The 20,129-nt window shown below is 52.6% G+C and overlaps 8 protein-coding genes across 8 annotated transcripts; 4 read left to right on the forward strand and 4 right to left on the reverse strand.

Annotated features, from left to right (window-relative positions):
- Positions 1-3,061: 3,061 nt before the first annotated feature.
- CC1G_15674 (hypothetical protein) lies at positions 3,062-3,980 on the reverse strand (the record flags this gene model as incomplete). The annotated part of the gene is made up of 3 exons (XM_002910198.1): positions 3,062-3,382; positions 3,652-3,681; positions 3,936-3,980. 3 exons carry the CDS (start codon positions 3,978-3,980, stop codon positions 3,062-3,064), a joined length of 396 nt encoding a protein of 131 aa, XP_002910244.1.
- A 310-nt stretch (positions 3,981-4,290) lies between these two features.
- CC1G_12597 (hypothetical protein) lies at positions 4,291-5,000 on the forward strand (the record flags this gene model as incomplete). Its single annotated transcript, XM_001839743.2, has 4 exons — positions 4,291-4,412; positions 4,466-4,714; positions 4,772-4,923; positions 4,976-5,000. Exons 1-4 carry the CDS (start codon positions 4,350-4,352, stop codon positions 4,998-5,000), a joined length of 489 nt encoding a protein of 162 aa, XP_001839795.2. The 5' UTR covers positions 4,291-4,349.
- A 324-nt stretch (positions 5,001-5,324) lies between these two features.
- Positions 5,325-6,621, forward strand: CC1G_12913 (hypothetical protein; the record flags this gene model as incomplete). The annotated part of the gene is made up of 3 exons (XM_001839744.1): positions 5,325-5,358; positions 5,418-6,185; positions 6,239-6,621. 3 exons carry the CDS (start codon positions 5,325-5,327, stop codon positions 6,619-6,621), a joined length of 1,185 nt encoding a protein of 394 aa, XP_001839796.1.
- Positions 6,622-6,966: 345 nt separating this feature from the next.
- On the forward strand, positions 6,967-7,758 carry CC1G_12914 (hypothetical protein; the record flags this gene model as incomplete). The annotated part of the gene is made up of 3 exons (XM_001839745.1): positions 6,967-7,291; positions 7,351-7,476; positions 7,526-7,758. 3 exons carry the CDS (start codon positions 6,967-6,969, stop codon positions 7,756-7,758), a joined length of 684 nt encoding a protein of 227 aa, XP_001839797.1.
- Positions 7,759-8,406: 648 nt separating this feature from the next.
- On the reverse strand, positions 8,407-9,321 carry CC1G_12915 (hypothetical protein; the record flags this gene model as incomplete). The annotated part of the gene is made up of 1 exon (XM_001839746.1): positions 8,407-9,321. The coding sequence occupies one exon, from the start codon at positions 9,319-9,321 to the stop codon at positions 8,407-8,409; it is 915 nt and encodes a 304-aa protein (XP_001839798.1).
- Positions 9,322-9,778: 457 nt separating this feature from the next.
- Positions 9,779-12,950, reverse strand: CC1G_12916 (hypothetical protein; the record flags this gene model as incomplete). Its single annotated transcript, XM_001839747.1, has 11 exons — positions 9,779-11,106; positions 11,155-11,385; positions 11,435-11,517; positions 11,572-11,913; positions 11,969-12,076; positions 12,130-12,216; positions 12,264-12,344; positions 12,396-12,428; positions 12,486-12,575; positions 12,636-12,713; positions 12,766-12,950. 11 exons carry the CDS (start codon positions 12,948-12,950, stop codon positions 9,779-9,781), a joined length of 2,646 nt encoding a protein of 881 aa, XP_001839799.1.
- A 332-nt stretch (positions 12,951-13,282) lies between these two features.
- On the forward strand, positions 13,283-19,679 carry CC1G_12917 (ATP-dependent DNA helicase PIF1; the record flags this gene model as incomplete). The annotated part of the gene is made up of 11 exons (XM_001839748.2): positions 13,283-13,315; positions 13,368-13,610; positions 13,659-13,940; positions 13,998-14,904; positions 14,960-15,037; positions 15,091-15,497; positions 15,592-15,635; positions 15,845-16,886; positions 16,944-18,087; positions 18,151-19,098; positions 19,348-19,679. 11 exons carry the CDS (start codon positions 13,283-13,285, stop codon positions 19,677-19,679), a joined length of 5,460 nt encoding a protein of 1,819 aa, XP_001839800.2.
- Positions 19,680-19,745: 66 nt separating this feature from the next.
- On the reverse strand, positions 19,746-19,898 carry CC1G_15675 (hypothetical protein; the record flags this gene model as incomplete). The annotated part of the gene is made up of 1 exon (XM_002910199.1): positions 19,746-19,898. The coding sequence occupies one exon, from the start codon at positions 19,896-19,898 to the stop codon at positions 19,746-19,748; it is 153 nt and encodes a 50-aa protein (XP_002910245.1).
- Between the last annotated feature and the right edge of the window lie 231 nt (positions 19,899-20,129).

Below are 20,129 nucleotides of genomic sequence, written 5' to 3' on the forward strand. Positions count from 1 at the left end.
GTCTGGTTTGAATTAAAACCAGGAGTCGCGTTGGTCTTCTTTGACTTGCGGTCTTCGCGACGATCGCGAGATTGATCTTGGCGCTGGCGCTTATCTCGGCGCTCGCCCCTGTCTCGACGGTTCCCATCGGCATCCCGTCGGCGCTTTCCCCCATCTTGGCCATTTTGGTGAGTGTGGTATTGCCTGACTGAACGCGCGAGCTCCACATACTCACATTCCTTAATCAGCTTGCGCATCGAGATAGTGTCGGGATCGAGGCGGCGCGTGAACACAGCTTCGCGGAATTCGGGTCTAAGGGCGCGGAAGAAGCGCTGGACCATCTCACCCTTGTGGGTAAGTCCAACCGTATCGCACAACTCCCTGAATCGTCCGTAAAACTCACGAGTGGTTTGGCCGCCCTGTTTGATCGCGTCCAAGCGGTCGCGTTGTTCCTGTTTCCAGGTAGCCGGGAAGACCCAGTTGTAGAGCCTTCGGAAAAATTCAGACAAGGTCATACGCTCCTCACGGTAAGCGATTTCACGGTGGTACCAATCCCAGGCGCGGCCTTTGAGGTATTGGGCCACGTACCCGACTCGGCGATTGGAGGGGAGGCGTCGGCCTAGGTCCTCAACTCGATTGGTAGCCAACGTCATGTAGCGTTGGAAATGCGGTACGTTTTGTTGCCCCTTGTAATCCGGTGGGGTCACTGACTTAACGTTTCGGGCTTTACGTCGGCGGCGTCCGCCATCCTCATCATCACTTTCGCTCGTGGAGTCGTCGTTCGAGGAGCTAGATTCAGAGTCGTCGCCCGAAGCTTCACGATCGCCGTCAGACTCCTCACTGGAACTGTCCGAGCTGTCAGACGAATCCGAAGGTTCGTCGTCGTCGTCGTTATTTCGAGACCTATTCTTACGGTTTCGGCTTCTGCCTCGTCTCTTCTTATCTTTCTTACTCTTCTTACCTTTCTTCTTACTCTTATTAACCGACTTCTTCTTTGCCTTCTTAGACTCTTCCCTTTCAAGCTTATCTAGCTTCTTGAAGGTAGCACCTAAGGTGCTCTTGGGGTCAATCTTGCCCGCAGGGTTAAGATTGTCGTCGGAACTGTCATCAGAGTCACTAGGACCGTCGTCATCGGAGCCCCTGTCGACGTTTTTGGTAACTTTGTCGATTAGATCTCCCATGCTAGTGGAGAGAGGTGTGGCCGCCTTCTTCTTTCGGGAGCGGCTCTTCTCACGACTTTTTTCACGACGTTCTTTGTTCTTTCTCTTCTTGGACTCCGAAACATCCTTCTTACCTTTATCCTTAGAGCTAGTTTCCTTTGTATTAGGATTAGTGATTTGTTCATTATCATCTTCAGTTTCATATGGGTGAACTATACCAGCTGCCCTTTCAGCTTCCAAAACATTGCCAATAGCTTGGTCCAATAAGACTTTCTGGACTTCAGGATCCAGTTCACGTTCGTCAGCCGTAGTTCTGACGACGTCACCCCAATTGCGTACGTCTACGCCTTTGCCCTTGTCCTTAGAAGGGCCGGGGGAAGGGTCACGAGAGCGGGCGCCTAAATTATTCACACGCTCGCGCCGCTTCTCGATCTGGTCGCGCTGAGCTCGACTTAATCCGGATTGAGCGATCTCAATCGCACGGATCTGCTCAGAGGTGAGTGGGGGCCTAGAGCCTCCCTTTCGAACCGGGGTTTCTGGGATATCCGCGGAGTCGCTCGAGCCCTCAGACTCGGCGCCCGCATCGTTCGTATTGCCGCCGGTATCTACACTAACTACACCCGCGTTGTTCGCGGTTTCGGCCTCTCCAGCAGCGGCTCGGCCGCTGGAGGCAGCGTTGGAAACACCCTCAGGTAAATTTTCCAACGACTGGGTCCCGCCACCGCTCGCGGTTGGGACCCCCGAAGCCACGCTAGCAAAAGGTGAGTCTTCAACAGGATTGTCGCCGTACGTACCTGGCAGCGACCTCGGGACTGGGCCAGTAGCCCCGAGCGCCGTACCCGAGCGAAGTCGAGCACGGTAGGTGGTGTTGGTGGTGGTGGTGGTCCGAGACATCTTGAGGGTGTCGGGGACCGGTTTTGGTGGTTGTTTATCGCGTCTTCGAGTCGGGTGGCGTCGGTTGATCAGACCGTTGCTTCCAGGATTCGAGTTGGCGTCGAGAAGAGAGAGAGAGAGTAGAGAGTAGAGAAGAGAGCTTGTTCACTCAAAAATATGTGACGAGTCGTTGGGCTCGGCACACGGAATTCTCACAGTGGACACTGGGCTTGAGTGGTGTAAGCTTCGTGTTGGAAGGAGAACTACCTACGTACAGAGGAGAACTACTCTATATATACCTAGGTAGTAAGTTACATAAGCTAATGGGAACATACGGGGAATCATAGGGGAAAGGAATGAGGCATGGGGAAGGAGTGACATAGATAAGATAACGAACGAGATCAGTAAGTGATAAGACGGATAAGGAAGCCAAGGGAAACAAATCCCTACACAGAGTCACTGGCGAAGGGGGCTTCCTTGGGCATATTCCAAACTGCTTTATTCCTTATGACAATTTCCTTATAAAGGGCCGCGTCCCGCGACTGTTGACCTTGCTTTAGCGGCTTTTCCCGGCCTACGGCACCGCTCCGTACCCACCCGGCGGACTGCACCCATTGACGTCATGACATGCGAAACACCCTCAGCTCTTCACTAATAAAGGGCCTTCCCTTGTTTTTTGGCAACAGTCCTTTTCCGTCATCATGTCTTTTCAAACCCTGCCCAATGAACTCGTTCACCTCATTTTGAGCCTCATCAACAGTTACAAAGACCTTCAATCTGTCGCACTCTCCTCACGGTTTTTGCTTCCTTTTGCACATGCTCTTCTTTTTCAGGACGTAACCTTTCGACTCCGTTCCCCTGACACCCTCCCTGAACTTGAACAACGAATGCAGGACTTTCTACATCATTGCCGAGCGCATCCCCATCTTTCTCGCTTTGTCCGGTCTTTGCATTTCATTTCCCACCACGGCAACGGAGCGTGGATCACCCACCGTCGCATGGGGCGCATTCTGAAGAAGATCGGGAAATCCAACAAATTGTGCACGCTTTCAATCGAAAGCCGGTGCTGGACCCCAATCCACGGGGCTATTTTGGAGGAGTCCGTTTTCTGGTTTGTAGGCAATCACCTGGAAAACCTTCGCCTGGTGAACATAACCAACATTGCACCCACTTCTTTTTTCGACATGCCCTCCCTTTCCACCCTCACCATTTACGGCTGCTTCTTCGACCCGTCCCTCAACTCTGCTCCACAAAGTAGGCTCCCTCGCACCCAGTATGCCTCCCCTTCTACCCTGGCCTACGCGAGAAGAGCCCCGTGCATTCCTGACTACTTGGGTCCTCGGTGTGAAATCATCTTTGGGTATCTTCAGCTGTATCACGTACGACATGGATCGTTCAACACCGAGATGCCCGATGACATGGTTATGCTGTTCACCACGATGCACCGTGCAAGACACACGATGACTTCTTTAGACGTTGATGTTTCCGGGTTATCCAACACTCGTACGTCTCTTCTCGTTCTTACCTCTCCCTTGTTAGGTCTTAATCCTCCCAAACAGTTTACCACTTCCATCGGCCCATCCCCTCTGATTTTTCTCCGCTTTCATCTTTGCAATCTTTGCATCTTCACCTCACGTACGGCAGTGGATGGGGAGTCCGCGACCGACCCCTGTTGGGTATAATTTTTTTTTTAACCCACCTTCCAACACTCTCTTTATCCAATGTAACTCTTCATTTTCTGTACACCTCTTATTTTCACCACGACCTCATCCGTTTCCTACTCGACTCCGGATGGTCCTCCCTCGACCTCTCCCTATCCCGGCGTTTGTCATCCAATCCCACCACTTCGTATTCGTTTACATTTCAAGGATGGCATCTGCCTCCCAATCTGTTGAGGACTTCAACCGATGATGCTCAAATCACTGCCCGCTTTCGTAGCGATCCGCGTTTCTCCTCTCTCGGCGACATCGTTTCTGGTCCATTAACAGCCGATCACCTTCGTGTTCTCCTCCCTAAAACCTTTGCCATCCGTACCGTTTCTGTAGAATGGGTGTAACGCTCTGTGTAAATTTGTCAATATAGTAGTTTCTGCGGAGCCTGACTGTATTTCGGTGACAACGAATTCTGATCTGTCATGGATACGTCATTATTCACCCCCATCACTAAACGCGCTATTCGTCTCTTCGACTATATCTCTCCTCCGACTTTAATTCTGCTCTCCAGAGGCTATGTTTTCCACCTTTTATTCTGTTTTGAAATGTCTAACTCATACCGGTAGGAAAGGAGCTGTCTTGTACCACAATCAGACCGCCCATCCGTCCTGATTCCAATACCACTATGCCACCTCTAAACGACGCTCAAATGTACCACGCCATTGAGTGCGTTCGAAAGTCATTGGCTGTATGTCTCCATAATCATCCACTCAGCCCTTACGTCGTTAACAATGCACAAAGACCTCTCAGGACCCCTTCGTCAACGCCTTCCTCGTCAGGGCCCACCCCCCGCAGCTGCACGCAGAAGACAGTGTCCACGTTGTACCTGTACCCCTCTCGAAGGACAATCCCTACCGACGCGGTCTGTGGGGGCTTAATGTTCGGGACTATATTGAAGAAGGCAACATGGTAGACATTCACAAAGTCGGTCCCTTCGGGAAAGAATCGTCCCATGCGTATGCCTTTTTGATTTGCTCAGACTACGAAACAGTACGTCACCTGCCATCTCTCTCTTGAACTTATTGTCTTAATACGTTTGTCCCCAAGCTCGATGTCAACATGAACTTTAATCTCTTCTCTGTCGATGAGCCCGGCCCGCAGCTCAAAGGCGACATTTTGATCATTTTATCTGACGAAGATGGCAATTTGATTGACGCCGAAGATAAGGCCCCACAGTCGCCCATCAAGGAGGTCGTCAGGTAGGGTTTTCGTACCTTTTGAAAGGGTCTTTGCATTGAAGACCATCCTCAGCCGCTTCAACCTCAACACGCAGTAATATAAGAGCGTCCCATCCTTGTAACATTCCACTGTCAATGGCAATACACGCCCAAGCCTTTCATTCGTCACCGTCGTACGGCTTGTGCCATACCTCAGGATGCCCCCTATTTCTACGACTTGTACATCGGGTCGGCGGCGGTCCAGGAAGCATGCTGCGGGATCGAAGTCCCATTCAAAGACTACGTCGGCTCCAACGCCCCTTCGATCACTGACAATTTTTTGTGGTCAATTTTAATCCGGCCCAACGTGGTGTATACAATAACAAACCAGCACGAATCTCATCCACCCATCACCTCAAGCCATAGTCGTTGTCGGTTCGGGCATGCTCACAAACATCAGCGTTTGTAAAGACTTTTGTGAGCAACCCTTTTATTACAATAACTGTCAATCTGACCGCGCTTCTGCATCCATTCAGACGCCGCGTGGCAGGAGCTGCCTCCAGAGGTTCAAGATCAAATACTGGAGTATTTGACCTTCCGCGAACTTGAAGCCATCTCCCGTACACCAGCTTTCCGCGATGATTCACTCGAAGAACCACCGACCATCGTTGCATCGAACGTGTTGGCTGCTCGATCCCGCAAGGTGGTAGTCGCCCGAGCGAAGGCCTATCTTCAAGATTTTTCTCTTCCTTTCGGGCCCACCATGGAAGCTATGCGACAGTTTTCAACGCTCTGGTCAGGGTCCGCCGTACTCGCGGTAGGCCAACCTGTCTCATGGCAGGTGGGAGACTTGGACTTCTACTCTCCTAAGCCCTACGCCCCTCTCTTCATCGAATTTTTACAAGATAACGGCTATCATTACCCCACCTCTCCGTCCGAACGAGAAATTTCTCCAGACAACACCGAGGAGCCTACGCTTGGAGCCCCTCAAGGCCACCATTCTCGACCTTCACATATACATTACCTCCAGCGTGCTTCCGGAGTCCCTGCGGGTAGCGTCGTCTCCATCGTCGAAGAAGGAGACACCCATCACCATGACTTCGCCGGTCCCTATATTCACAATCAAGGCATCGACGCGGTTTATAGCCTTTACAACCGTGAGGGAAAAAAGGTCAACGTCATCCAGTCCTCCACTAGCACTGCTTGGACCCCCATACTCTTCTTCCACTCGACTCTGGTCATGAACACGATCAACCACAATGGCCTCATTTCTCTATACGGCGAGATGACATTCCGCGCTCAAGGTAAAGTCCTCACTAACCAAAGTCCATGCTCTCATGCTAACAACGCTATGTAGCAGGGCTACAGAATTACGGCGGGCAACTCGATCCCTACATGGAGATGGCCTTGGACAAGTATCGCTCCCGAGGTTTCGACATCTACGCTGCGTGTGGTGACTTCGGCTGCCCCTGCACCACCAACGTTCATGGTGGATACGGTGCTTTGTGCCAATCTGCCCATCGCTTCCTCGGTGACAAGGACACTCTCCTCATGACCTTCGACGGCACGCGTATGGATTTGCCCGATACCACTAAGTGGAGGTTGGGCGGTAATTATGAAGTCATCGACGGGCTTTACATTGAGCAATTCCCCAGGGTCGAGATACAAGAACACGTCGTCCGCATGTACAGTAGAGGTTTTTCGCCCCGTTTCGCCTACGCAATGTGCCCTGTTCATTAGCCGTTGACAGGCGGTATGCCGTCTTCAAATCTCGAATGCCAATTCATATTCCCTCCTTATCGGCTTGTCCATCATCTGTTGATCTTTCAATGCACGCCTTGTTTCCCAATCCAGCGCCTTTCTGAGCGCCGTGCCCAGCCTCGCCTGTATGAGAAGTGTCCGCCTCCTAATCGTAATTCTTTTATTATTTTCCTGACCGGCCGCTGCATACCTTCCCCTGTCATCCGCCACGCTATAAAGCGAACCGCTCAACCCATTCGCACCGACAATTTCTTCTGCCTCCATCTGCTACTTATGACGCCCGATCGTACTCGCTTTCTCCTTTCACCCGCGACCAAGGTCGCCATGGAAGCCGAACAAGACCTCGACGCGTGGAGACGTTACATCCCCCAATTGGAAGAAAGTCATCCAGTGGGCGTCTGCAAATCCGATTATTGCCATGATAACCACCATGAGTGTATTCCTTCGCCCCACACGATGGCTTGTCAGCCTTGTATCAGCACCGGCCATCAGTGTTCCTTCCGAGAGGACTTTATCGCCCATCGGGTCGCAGAAGCTATGCCCTGGACCGCCAAACAAGTTGCCGAGTTCGTTGACGAGTATGACTACCACCGCGTCGTTCAGTATCCTTACATGAAAGCATACGGCCGCCATAGCAATGTCGTTCCACGTCAGTAACACTTGCTGCTTTTCCTCCAACCGATCCTGATTGCCCCTCTTCCGTCGCAGCCTTTTCAAACGTGGTCTATGCTGCGTACCACGCTGAGCGCAGGGCCGAAGAAGTCAAGGCAGACGTCGCCGCATTGAAGAAAGAAGTCGAAGATCATCAGTGGAAGCAGTTCCAGACATTCCAAAGTACGCGCATCGACACGACTCTCGTTCTGTATCTGATATCAAGGGACAGAAATGGGTTATCAAAATCACCGCATCAGCCATCTGTCCTCCATCCTTCGTCGAGTTCGCTCCGTTATCCGTGACGCCTACGGGGAAGTTAGAGTAGATGCCCCGGCCGAAGATGGAATGCCTCATCCTCCTCTCCATCAAATCAGTGAATTAATATTCAACTCATTGGATGAGACCCTGATGGACTCTCCAGAAGATGCATACGTTAACCGTACTCTTTCCCAAGAGCCTTGAAGTTAGCCGTGTAGTTTGTTTACCTAGTCTGTAATCGCTTTTTAAAAAGCTATTGTCCCTTTCTATTAAACGAAGAAGATCATCATGTCATTGCCCATTAAAAATCGTAAGCCAAGTAGCGAACGATGGCTGCAATGTGAAGCCAACTAAATACTGCCAAAGTCTACCCGACTGCAATGAGTGGACGTTGACGGAAGGAACGCCCGCAGTTCTTTGTCTGAAAACCGGCCAAAGTCAATGTCTCCTCCGTAACTCGCCTGATGGGATAAATCCCTTGCCAAACGACGGCATTCGAAAACTTCACCCATACCCCAACGCGCTGACTTGGTAGCCTCCCACCCTCCGAATTCGCATCGTATCTTCAGGGAAGGATGGCCTGTGAGAAGATCGTGCAGTAGATCGTCCAGTTGAGACCACTCTTCGGATTCCGCCAACATCTCCAAGTAGTCGGATCTTCTTCGACCTGAATAAAGCAGTCGAAGAGTTAACGACTTCAAACCAGGGACCGCGAGATGTTTCATCAGGAAGTTAACACCCGACCAAACCCACTGCTCGCTGTAACGAGGCAATGTATATCGCGTCACGAGCACTATGTCCTCCAGAGCCGGCAAGGTACCACATTGCGAGAATTGAACGGCGCCCCCTAGATTATGGACTGACACTAGGTTCAGTTTCTTGTAGGCGGGACGGTTTATACGAAGAATCTCCTGCGCGGCCAAGTCCCGTCACGTCTACCTCCAAGCAACGAAGCGTTCCGCCACCTTCCTTAAGAATGGAGTTTAACATCATCCATTCTTCCTCGTCCCCGGTGTGGATGGAGACTTTTTCCACTCGGTCAAACGACACCCATTTCCGAACGACGCGACATGCCGTGGCCATCCCTTCTTCCTTCAGCTCTGGTCGAAGATCGAAGTTGAAGCATACAGGGTATACACGGTTTCGTGTTGCCATCGATTGAGTGGTACGCCCAGGCAGCGTAGGAGGACTCCCCGGGAAGGAAACTCCCAGAATGCTGACGTTTCGCGCCATACGGATTCGGGTGAAGATGTTTGTAGATGCCTTCGCTACATTCACCAGGGTGAATTTCTCCAAAGTCGAGGGAAGTTGTCGCAAGGTCGTCCGATGCAACTGCGAACCATCCAATTTTTCTGGCCCTTTGCCGCCAACTGTTATCGCAACCAATGTGGCTTTCTGCGCCATCGTTCCCAGCAAAGCCACAGCTGATGGTGTCGTCATCCATTTGCTGTCGTTGAGGTCCGACCACAGCGCTAATGTCTTCATCGACCCGCACAAATGGGAATCCGCCCGAAAAAGATCCATAAGGAAGCGGATCTTATGCTGCACATCTGTACGTAGATGACCACCTCCTTCTCTCTGTCGTATAACGATGTCGGTGAACAGCAGAGGTTGGCACACTGCGGCGAGATAATGGCAAGTCGATGCCAATGCCGCTGTATGGGACACATCGTTCGCATCCCAAACGTTCTCCACCACCATGTCTACTAACTCCCTTGCCATGGTTTGAAGCGTCGTCCGATGGAACTTGTGATGGACAGGGGACATTGTGGCGAATAGTACGGGGTCGTGTTAAGATGCCAGATAGTCAGTACGTCTGAGGAGAACCAAAGATAAACACTTGAACAGAGACATAAAGTGATCGCAGGAGGATGGAGCAAAATTCGTACGGATTTGGAATACATTGGCACCATTGTGGCCCCTAATAACAGCGGTATTAGTCGACAACTACAGCAACGCACGAATCAATGAGAGCGCAAGCACAGATGAAGACTCCATAGACAATCGTAGACTATCTTGATCGCCAACGCCGGTGGCCATCAAAAAAGGAGTTCCCACCATCACACGTCCTCTGTTGAGAGAGAAGGGATCATCATTGGACAGGACACTACCGACGACATCGTCCTCCTTTCACAAAACGGTTTTAACTACTCTTCTGGAACGATCATCTATGAAAACCGCGTCTATTACCTAACAACGCAACAAAGCAGCCCCCAACGACCCTTCAAGCACCAGTCGCCGTATTCTGCCTAGTCCTGCGAGCCGGGGGTTCGGTGTCCTCCCCGTCTTCAACCGGCCGCTTACCTTTTCCCTTCCCCTTCCCCTTGTCGACCAGTGGCTCAACAGGCCCCGTAGGGACTCGCGGAACCAACGCATCTCCTCCCTTTCCTGCAACGTTGGCATTGACATCCGTAGCTGAAGTTGGCGTCTCAACACCTGCCGTAGTGGACGATGAAGCCCCGTTTTGATCTCGAGAGTGGGTGGTATGGAAGAGGGAACCGGCGTTCGAGTTGTTGATACTTTGGACCGGTAAAGCGGGAAGCAAGGAGGACGTATCGGTGGGTTGTTTAGCCGCGGCACATGGTCCACCACTAATACCTGACCTAGAATCCCTGGTAGACGAAGTGGCGTTCGAGATTGAACACGAAATGACCGACTGCTCTGCATTCCCTGCGGCGACGCCATCCGCAGCACCTCTCTTCGTCTGACCACCGTACAAGCTTCTGGCCTGGGCATCGAGTTGGGAAGGAGGACGCCAGGTGGAAGGAGTTTGTGGAGTAGGGAGATACCCGTTCGCAATCCAAGGAGATGCCTGAGGGCGGAGAGGAGTTGTCACCTGCGCGCACGTCTTGACAATCTGGGTGCCGTCGGGAGTCCGGGCTACGTCATTTGGAGGAACACTATTCGCCTCAGGGTCCACCGAGGAAGGTGAAGCTTCTTGGCTCGCACTTGCCCGGCCATCGTTCGACACTTGGGACGACGGAGTCGCAGCAACTGCAGCAGGAAGTTTGGTAGACATCACCGAAACGCCATCGTGTCGAGGAACAGTAACTCTGTTGCCTCCCAGAGCCGTCTGTGCCAATGCCACTTCACCCGGTGTCGAACCGTTGCCGCCTTCAGTCGCTGTGGAACTCGGCTGGACGTGGGACGCGGAGGCATATAAGGGATGGCCCTGCGCACCTGCCATGGACACCAATGTTGGGTACACTTGGGCCTCGTTAACGCCTGTCGCCGGCGAGTAGTACATGCCAGGGTTCAAGGACGGCGCCGGGTGATGTTGGAAGGCTGTGGCGGTGGGGTAGTATTGGAGCATGGCCGTTTGGTTGACCGTCAACGGATGAGCAAGCTGAGAGCCTGGCTGGAGTGGGAGGGCAAGGGGAGGTTGAACACGATGACCCCCCGATTGAAGTACGTGACCGGTTATGGCTGGCATGAATTGACCGTTTACCATCCCATGAACAGGCTCAAGAACCGGTCCTCCTCCTGGATTCGCTCTGAAAGGGTTAACCTCCCTTGATCCTTCCTCAAGCACTCGCACTTGCAACAAGCCACCTACGAAGCCATCAGCCTTTGAACCCGATGTTCTCTCGACTTACTTACCAGTGAATACATCGTGTAATGCGACGTCGTTCACCACGCAGTGGCGAAGAGTGAAAGTAGCTTCAACGAGTGCGCCCGCCAAGGCCCACTTGACACGCTCAGGGGCAAGGAGTACGTCGGAGTAATCGTAGGCCATCAAGGGTTTGACTTCCACGTGGGGAGCGTTGGCGAGGAGCTCGTTGCGATACTGTGGGTCCATAGGCCAGTTTACAGTCAAATCGTATACATGTGCTAAAACCTTCGTCAGGGTGGTGTGGACGTCGAGCGCGAAAGGCCTTACGGTTCAACGGTTCCTCTCTTTCTGCGAACATATCTTGACTTAAGCGCAGACCCATTTGACCGTTGTCTTGCACCAACAGATATCTTCGAAATGTCACGCGTAAGTACACAGCACGATCCAAGTAATGTTAAGCTTACCGTTGATCGTTAGACTGAGCAATCGCGGCCTGAAGCTGTGTTAAAAAAGCGATGGCCTGTTGGAAGTGGGCGTGGAACGGGTTGGATTGATCGGGTACGACCAGGGTGAATCCGAACTTGGCCTTCTTGAGAGGATGCTTCCCGTTGTACGTCCCGTTAGGATCGACGTTGAGGCGGTTTCTCGAAACTTTCCCAATAACGGTCATTACGACTTTTTCGTTGGTGCCCGAGATGCTGTACCAGTTGAAGTTTCCGACTTGAGTCCAAGCGCTTCCGCCCAACAATGCCCCTGTAGGTAAGTAATCCGGTCTCGTCAGGTAGTCCTCCACTGAAACTCGGCACCTGAAAATTTTACAGCTCAGAAGAGTGGAAACATTGTGTGACTCGCAAGACATACGGTTTAGAAGATGGTTGTACACGCCCATAGTTGTTGGTTTGATTTGTACCTTGAGTACTGGGGTTGGTCGAACCCACTGCCGACGCAGGAGGGGGCGGAGGTACCGAACTGAAAGTCAACCTATCAGTCGAGTGCCGTGCGGTGAACGGAGGTTCCCTTACTTTGCCAATGGCACTGCTTGAGCGGCGTTGTTTTGGGCCGCTATGGCCGTGGCGTACGTAGCGACAGGTCTATCATTACCGACAACCCTAGCTGGTGAGTCGTTAAGTCATATAGCACTACATGCGCGACTTACCCTTTTTGATAGACATTCCCCGCTCCCACCGACGTCGCCAACCCTGGGCTACCGTTTACCGGACGAACATTCAACCCGTACCTGTGGAAGGATAAGCGCCAACGTTCGAAACGAAAAGAACCAGCACCGTACCCAGCAGTATTCGCCGAAGTGCCTAGGGTAGCTCTGGCCATGCGTATGTGGTGAGTGCCATCGATGATGACCATATGAGTTAATCCTTACCCAGTTACTATTGTACCAGGTTGAATGATGCGTTGAGCAGAAGGAACGACTGCGGATGCCGTTGTGTTCCCATTCAAAGGTGCAGTCGCTCTTTATGTGGACCAAAGCGTGGTCAGCCACCAATTTCGACAACCGTCGGTAATCACTCACGGATACACTTGACCCGCAGATGCGATGGGCACGGCACCATTGCCCAAGCCTACCGATTGAATGTAGGACATCGGTTGCCTGTAGCACCCTTGTAGGTCATTCGTGCCGTGTAAAAGGAAACACCACTCACGCATTGACAGAAACCCCAATCTGTTGCCCAGACGCGGCTTGAGAGGTGTGGTTAACCTGAGGATAAGGCGCCAGGAAAGCGTGCGAGTAAGGAACTGCCGCGTTTTGAATCTGGTCAGGTCCGCCGTTGGGAGGCGGATGAGGAAGGCCAGGGGGAAAAATGGGTTGGTTTTCAGGGAAGGACATTTTTGGTGGACCGGAGGGGAAGCGAAGCAGAGTTGACGGAAGGAACAAGCTTTTGGAAAGCACAAGTCTCCCTCCAAAGGCCAACGTCCTCCTTAAAAGCCAGCAAGAGCCTCTACTTTTTTCCGACCAAAACTATTTTCGTTTGGACCGACTCACATGGCACCTCCCCCGATCGCGACTCCTCGATCGATCATGTTTCCGCCCTTCAACGTCGGCCGCGTCACTGGCGGAGACCCTACACACGGTCCAGGAATCCGTTAATACAGAAAAAGCGTCTTCACCATTTCTAGCTCTTGGAATCCTCCTCGCCCGCTGGTTCCCCTGTGGTAGCCATGGACCAAGACCGTACCGGGGATGTTCCGCAGGTAAGTTGAATCGCATTTCCGGTGTAAAACCCAGCGACTCATCACCGCCCAGGACCCAGATCTTCACGCCGCCATCCTGGAAATATGTGCAAGTTGTTACAAAAAAGACTTGGTTGATCTTCTACGCACAAGATGGGCCGTCTCCCGTCGGGAGGTTACGAAAATGCAAGACATAGTGCAGTTGATGACGCTCGCCAGTGTGGAAGATCGTGTGTGGTTCATTTCGGCCAGCCAACATCTGCCAAGGAAGCAGAGGCGTCGGGTTGGACCCCCGAGCGTTGTCGCCAACTTGGAAGTGAGTAACACGATCTGAACGCGAACCTCTCTGACCTCCTGACTCTAGGGAGCATCGACCCCAAGGCTGGCCGACGGAAGTGACCCAGAGCATGTTTTCGAACATTTCTCCCAAAGCGAGCTGCAGACGCTCGTCAGCCGATTCATGCCCACTGGTCACCACATCAGGTGGTCCCGAAGTCGCCTTATCTCAGCCGTGTGTAAGGTACCACAAAACCTGCAACGCCTAATTTTGAGAGCGGCTGCACGGCTGCGTCCTCAACGCCAGTCTATGGATTCCCGATCCGACACGCCGCCAATTGAAGTACCGCATGCGAACCTTCACTCCTCAGTGAGTGACCTAATCCCGTTGTTGTTACTTTGAATGATTCCATTAATAACACTTCAGGAACATGTCTCGTGGACGGATACGGCGTATCTAAAACCACCTTCGGTTGAAGTCATTAAATCCTGCACCAAAGCGTTTATCGAGAGGACCAACAACGACGCATTGGCCATGACCGCATGTACCGTTTGCGCACGAGAAGTGTTTCTCAACGAATCCCAAGCCGTTAAGGTGGAAGATATACCGCACCGACAAAGGCTGAAACCAGCGACACCCCATGAAGCCCATCAGCTCACCGACGGCATACTACTTCATCCACGAACGTACGACTTAACCGATGAAGTACGGATTTGCTTCGAATGCTTGCGGTGCTTGGAGAAAGATCGAACCCCGAAATTGTCCCTCGCAAACAACATGTGGATCGGAGATGTACCTCGCGAGTTGAAAGGCTTGACTCTTCCCGAGCGAATTCTCATAGGCTTGTACGTCCCAGTGGCCCACGTCGTCAAGTTATATCCGAAGAAAGTCGGCTCTTCGCAGTGGAACAGGGACATGCTCTACGACGGGCTCAGGGGGAATGTCTCCTCCTTTCCCTTGGACCAGCGTCTCGTTGCAGATATGCTTACGGGTGTGAAGCCTGCACCTCTCGAACTCCTTTCAGCTACGATTGGAATAATGTTCGTCGGTCCCAAGAATGTACCTGTCGGTTGGTTGCACGGCCGCCTACCCACCAACTTCGTCGTCAGGCGCCATAAAGTGGCTAAGGCACTGGAATGGCTCATCCGCAACAATCCCTTGTACGGCGGCGTTCAGGTATCCCAGGAACGACTGGCGGCGTTACCGGAAAACGCAATCCCCGATCAGCTGTACGCTATTACACGTATTTCGGACGATACGGAAGGCTTGCACTCTGAAGGCATGAACTATGTACCTCAACACGACGACGATCCAGGGGGCGATGCACCAGAAGGTGAGTGACATAATCGTAGTTGAGATATTGTCTGACCATATTCTTCGACACGTAGGAGCAGCGGGAGACGAAGCGATGGACGAAGACCCCATCATGGGAGTTGACGAATGGGAGGACGACGTTGAACTGCAAGGTAAATTCTATCGCTGTCGAAATGCAGCTAGTGTTGATAACAATAATCTCCAGAACGGCCGCCTGAAATCATCCCGATTACACCTCTGGGTGTTGTGGACGCCAACGGAGAGAACATACCAGAGCGAGAACTCTTGGCTCATGCGCTCGCTAATTCCGTACGGCATCCGGGAGGGAAGGACAACTACTTTGTGAAATACGGCACGGCATTCGTCAACGAATACGCACGGAAGGATCCAGCTACGGGCCAACGATTTGACGGGGGACCAGAGAATCCCAGTCACCTGTTGGGAGCATTCCCAACACTATTTCCCTATGGACGAGGGGGATTTGAAACCAACCGGCCTCAAGACGTATCGTACGAACAACACAGCGCCTGGGCCCTTCAATATTCGGACAAGCGTTTCCGCAAGGACAGTCACTTTGTCTTTCAGATATTCGGAGTTCGGCAAAAGCGACAAGTGTGTCGGTCAGCGACGCTGCAAATTGATCATGGCGGGCTACAGCGGCACTCGCATCTGCTGGCACTGCTAAAACCGGCGGATTTGTTGAAAGCTAGTCAAGAGGAAACAGCACGTCGACCTCCGTCAAACCCCGCAGTACGCGCTCTGCGACAACACCTTACGGCCATACGAAGGAGGGTTGCAGGGACGGACGAGTCGCGTTACGTCGTGCGGTCCGAAGTGTGGGGAACAAGTCTACTGTTCAACCAACCATCCATATGGATGACTATCAACCCGTCAGATACGCAGTGTCCCATTGCGCAAGTGTTTACTGGAGAAGACATCGACATGGACGCGTTCGCTAGGACAGCAGGACCGGACTCCAAGCGACGAGCGACGAACATTGCGGGCGACCCCTACGCATCAGCCAAATACTTCCATTTCATAGTTCAAGCCGTTCTGGAAACGTTACTCGGTATAGAAGTCAGCAAGTCTCATCCTCCACGCCGTAAGGAAGGCATCTTCGGTATCGTGCAAGCATATGTTGGCACAGTAGAATCGCAAGGGCGAGGTACACTACACCTCCACATTCTGATTTGGCTGAAGGACGCCCCCACGCCAAGCCGACTTCGAGACCTCCTCCAAAGCGAAGACTTCCGGCAACGAGTTAGGGACTACGTGGATGCATGTATAAACGCCGACATCTCCGGGAAGACCAGCGCCGAGGTCGACGCCATGCCCGTCGACAGGGAACTGAGCTACTCCCGACCGGTTGATACCAACCTTCCTCACGATGAATGGGCGGAGACAAGACAAGAGAAGGTCAGCCAGCTGGCGCGCGCTCTTCAGTTTCACAAATGCGGACCTACGCGTTGTTTGAAGAAAATTCGAGGAGTGTTTCAATGTAAACGGCGGGCCCCATGGGTTAGGTCAGAGGAGACGTGGGTGTCCACCACCGGCGAATACGGTCCCAAGCGCATCGCCGGTTTCTTAAACAGTTGGAACGACACCCTTATGGACACCCTCCGGTGCAACCACGACCTGAAACTGTTGCTCGCCATCGCCGCCATCGCCAAAATAGTGTGGTACATAACCAACTACGCCACCAAGAAGCAACAGCGTTCTACTAACATGATGGCAGTTCTCGCGGATCGCCTGGCCTTCCACAACGAACAAGAAAAACACCGACTCGACGCCGCTAACCGCAACAAGCGTCTGCTGGAGCGTTGTTCAAATGCTCTAACAAGAGACCGCGAATTTAGCGCCCCCGAAGTCGTGTCTTACATCATGGGTTGGGGAGACCGGTACGAGTCCCACACTTATGTTCCCATCTTTTGGGAGCCGGCGGAACGCCTCTTGAAGGCAGCGTTCGCGTCTGCCGCCAATCCGACCGGTGAAGAGGAATCAGTACGTTTACCGCATTACACGACATATCGACATTGCCATGCTGACCACAGCTGACAGGACCCTGCCAGCAACCGAACACCTTTATCTTTTTCTACGGGGAAGGTTGAGTTGCAAGATCAGCTTAACGACTATCGCTATCGTGGAGAAGCGCTGGAGCACTACAGCCTTTTTGACTTCATTCTTGGTACTTACGAAGAATCGATTCCGGCTTCACGAGCTCGACAAGCCGCAGATGATCTTCAACCAGACGACGGTTCGGATGACGACAGCGACCCGCCCCACGACATCGACCTCCCAGAAGAGACGACAGGTGCGAGACCAGGCCGGCCATGCAATACGAGAGTTCCATATTTGCCAGATGCTAAGAAGCCCAAGAAGTGGAGAGTCGTCAGATCCCGCGGGCACGAGACTCTCCCTCGATTCGTCGGTCGATGGCCACCTCCAAACGACGAACCAGCCAAACGACCTCTATACACGGCCTCGATGTTGTTGTTGTTCCGACCGTGGCGCGATGTGGACGGCCTCGTTGGTGGTTACGACAGCCTGGAAGAAGCATTCCAATCATTCCTGGCATCTTGCAGTGAACGCGACAGAACCGTCATGGAAAACATCCAATTCTATCACAAATCAGCTCGGGACGCTCGTCAAGATGCGCTGCAAGCATTAGGGGATCAGTCTCATTTTGCAGAGGGATGGGGCGAAGGGGACGCGCCACGTTCACAACAGGAACGGGAGCGAGAGCAAGCAGCATTGCAGGAGTTGTTCGAGGAGGTGACGGAAGACCACATTGTAGCAGCGGAGAGGTCCCATCTCCCGGAACGAGAGGTACGGTACGCCGAGAACGCGATCAAGATTGCCCGCAACGCCGGCATCTTACCCAGCAGCGACGAACCACGGGTCAACCTGCCTCGTCTTGAGGATGCGCCAGATCGTGCGTCCGACGTTCAAGTGGAGCTTCTTTCGGCATGGAAGACTATGTTGGAAACTGCTACAAGGGATGGGAACTCGGGGGATGTCGTTGAGCCAAACCCAGTATCAAATTCGGACGGATGGATTGGGGCCCATGCACCGACACCAAGGACGACGTCGATCCAAGGACAAGTAGGAGGGACTGAGAGGGGACATCTCCTGGCATTGTTGAACGAAGAGCAACGCCGTGCCCACGACATAATCATCAACCACCTCGTCAACCATTTGAATGGTAAGTCTGTTATTTAAACTCGGGTACACGACCGAGTCACTAACAAACTTGAAATTACTTCAGGAGTTCCACAGCCCCAACTACTGATGCAGATTCAAGGGGAAGGGGGCACGGGGAAATCGCTGCTGATTGGAGCCATCACCGAGTCATTCGAACGACATCAAGCAACCAGTCTTTTGGCGAAGGCAGCTACGACGGGTATCGCATCGATTCCGATTCAAGGACAGACTCTGCACTCCTGGGCGTCGTTACCGATTGGTATCCCCGAAGGAGAGCGTTGGATCGTCAAAACCAACCCTGCGCAGGAAGAGGAAAGGAACCAGCGGGTTGGAACCAAGTCCTATTTGATTGTGGATGAAGTGTCCATGATGACGAAGGCTCAGCTTCAAGCACTCAACCGTGTCGCCACTTATGCGAGAGGGAAGATGGACAACGGAGACCACACGCAACCTTTTGGCGGCATGAATGTCATTCTTTGCGGAGACTTTCACCAGTTCCCGCCGGTCAGTAACACATCGGGCGCTTTGTATTGCGATCGACCCAGCACAGATAAAGAAGAAGCGAAGCTCGGACGGCAGCTCTTCAAGATGTTCACAACTGTTGTAATCTTACACCGGCAAAATCGCAGCGGCGACCAGAGGTGGAACGAATTGCTCAGCAGGCTACGTGAAGGGTTATGCAGTGACGAGGACATTGACGTTCTACGGGGGCTGCTTGTGGATTCGGAGCCATATGAGCAACGTGTGTGGCATCAACACGAGTGGTCGGAACCGGTTCTGGTAACCCCTCGTAATCCTGTACGAGAGGCGTGGAACGCCGAGGCACTGAATCGCCATGCTCGGGATACGAACCGCATCGTTTTCATCGCGCCGTCTGACGACTACGACCCGGCGACAGGAATGCAAGCTACGCCAGCGGTGCAATTGGCCATTGCCAGCCACAAGCCTACGAAGGGGAGGACGACAGATCAAAAGAAGTTGATCTTGGAGCGCAAACTAGAATTGGTGGAAGGTATGAAGGCGATGGTGCTACTGAATATCGCCACGGAGGCCGATGTCGCGAATGGGACGCGGGGTGTCATTGAAAGGATCATCTTGGATCCTCGAGAGCCCGCGCTGGAAGTTGGGGTAGATGGACGATGTTTGTTAAAATACGTCCCCGTTTGTCTGTGGTTCAAGCCCCTGCAGCGGTGCCGACTCGTTTTCCCCGGCGTTCCTGAGGGGCTTATACCGCTGACCCCAGCACAACATCGAATACCAGGCACCACGGGTAGCGGATACAAGTTTTCAATTATCCGTCGGCAGTACGCCCTTACGGCAGCGTACGCGTTTACCGATTACAAGTCTCAAGCGCAGACCATCGAGAAGGTCATAGTCGATTTGGAGAAACCGCCGACGGGACACCTGTCACCCTTCAACGTTTACGTTGCGTTGTCGCGAAGTCGAGGGCGGCAACACATTCGTATGCTGCGTGGGTTTGACGAGTCCCTTGTAACGGTGCATCCTTCGGAGGATTTACGGATCGAGATGCAACGTCTTCGTGCCCTGGACCAATACACTGCGCAATGGTGGGCGAGCCGGTCGAACGAGTAGTATAGTAGATGTTTTGAATTTCGAGAGTACACAATACACGTTCATTACATGAATAAGGAAAACATATTAATCAATGTCGTGCATGGGGTCGATGAAGAGCCATGGGAGACGAGGGGGTGTTGCGTCGGCATTGTATAAGAGAGCTTTGAGTTTGTTCCAATCATCCGGTGAAGGCGACATTGAACTGGCGTCGACATCGCGTACGATTTTGGAAACCATCGTTAATGTGCGTTTCAAAGATTGGCGGTCTCGAGCATATCGCATGATGACTAGGCAAAGACATTGTTAAAATACGAGACAGAGCGAAAGAGGTGAAGGATTTACGGAATGCCGTGTCGAAATCATTGGTCAGAGACTGATAAAGGCATTCCCGAGGGGACCTGAAACTTCGAAAAGGAGATGGATGGCCCATAGTGGTCAATAACTCCATGTGCACTGCAGGCAAGTCGG

This window comes from Coprinopsis cinerea (genome assembly GCF_000182895.1).
Source record: "Coprinopsis cinerea okayama7#130 chromosome 11 map unlocalized cont3.11, whole genome shotgun sequence".
NCBI classification, from domain to species: Eukaryota; Fungi; Basidiomycota; class Agaricomycetes; order Agaricales; family Psathyrellaceae; genus Coprinopsis; species Coprinopsis cinerea.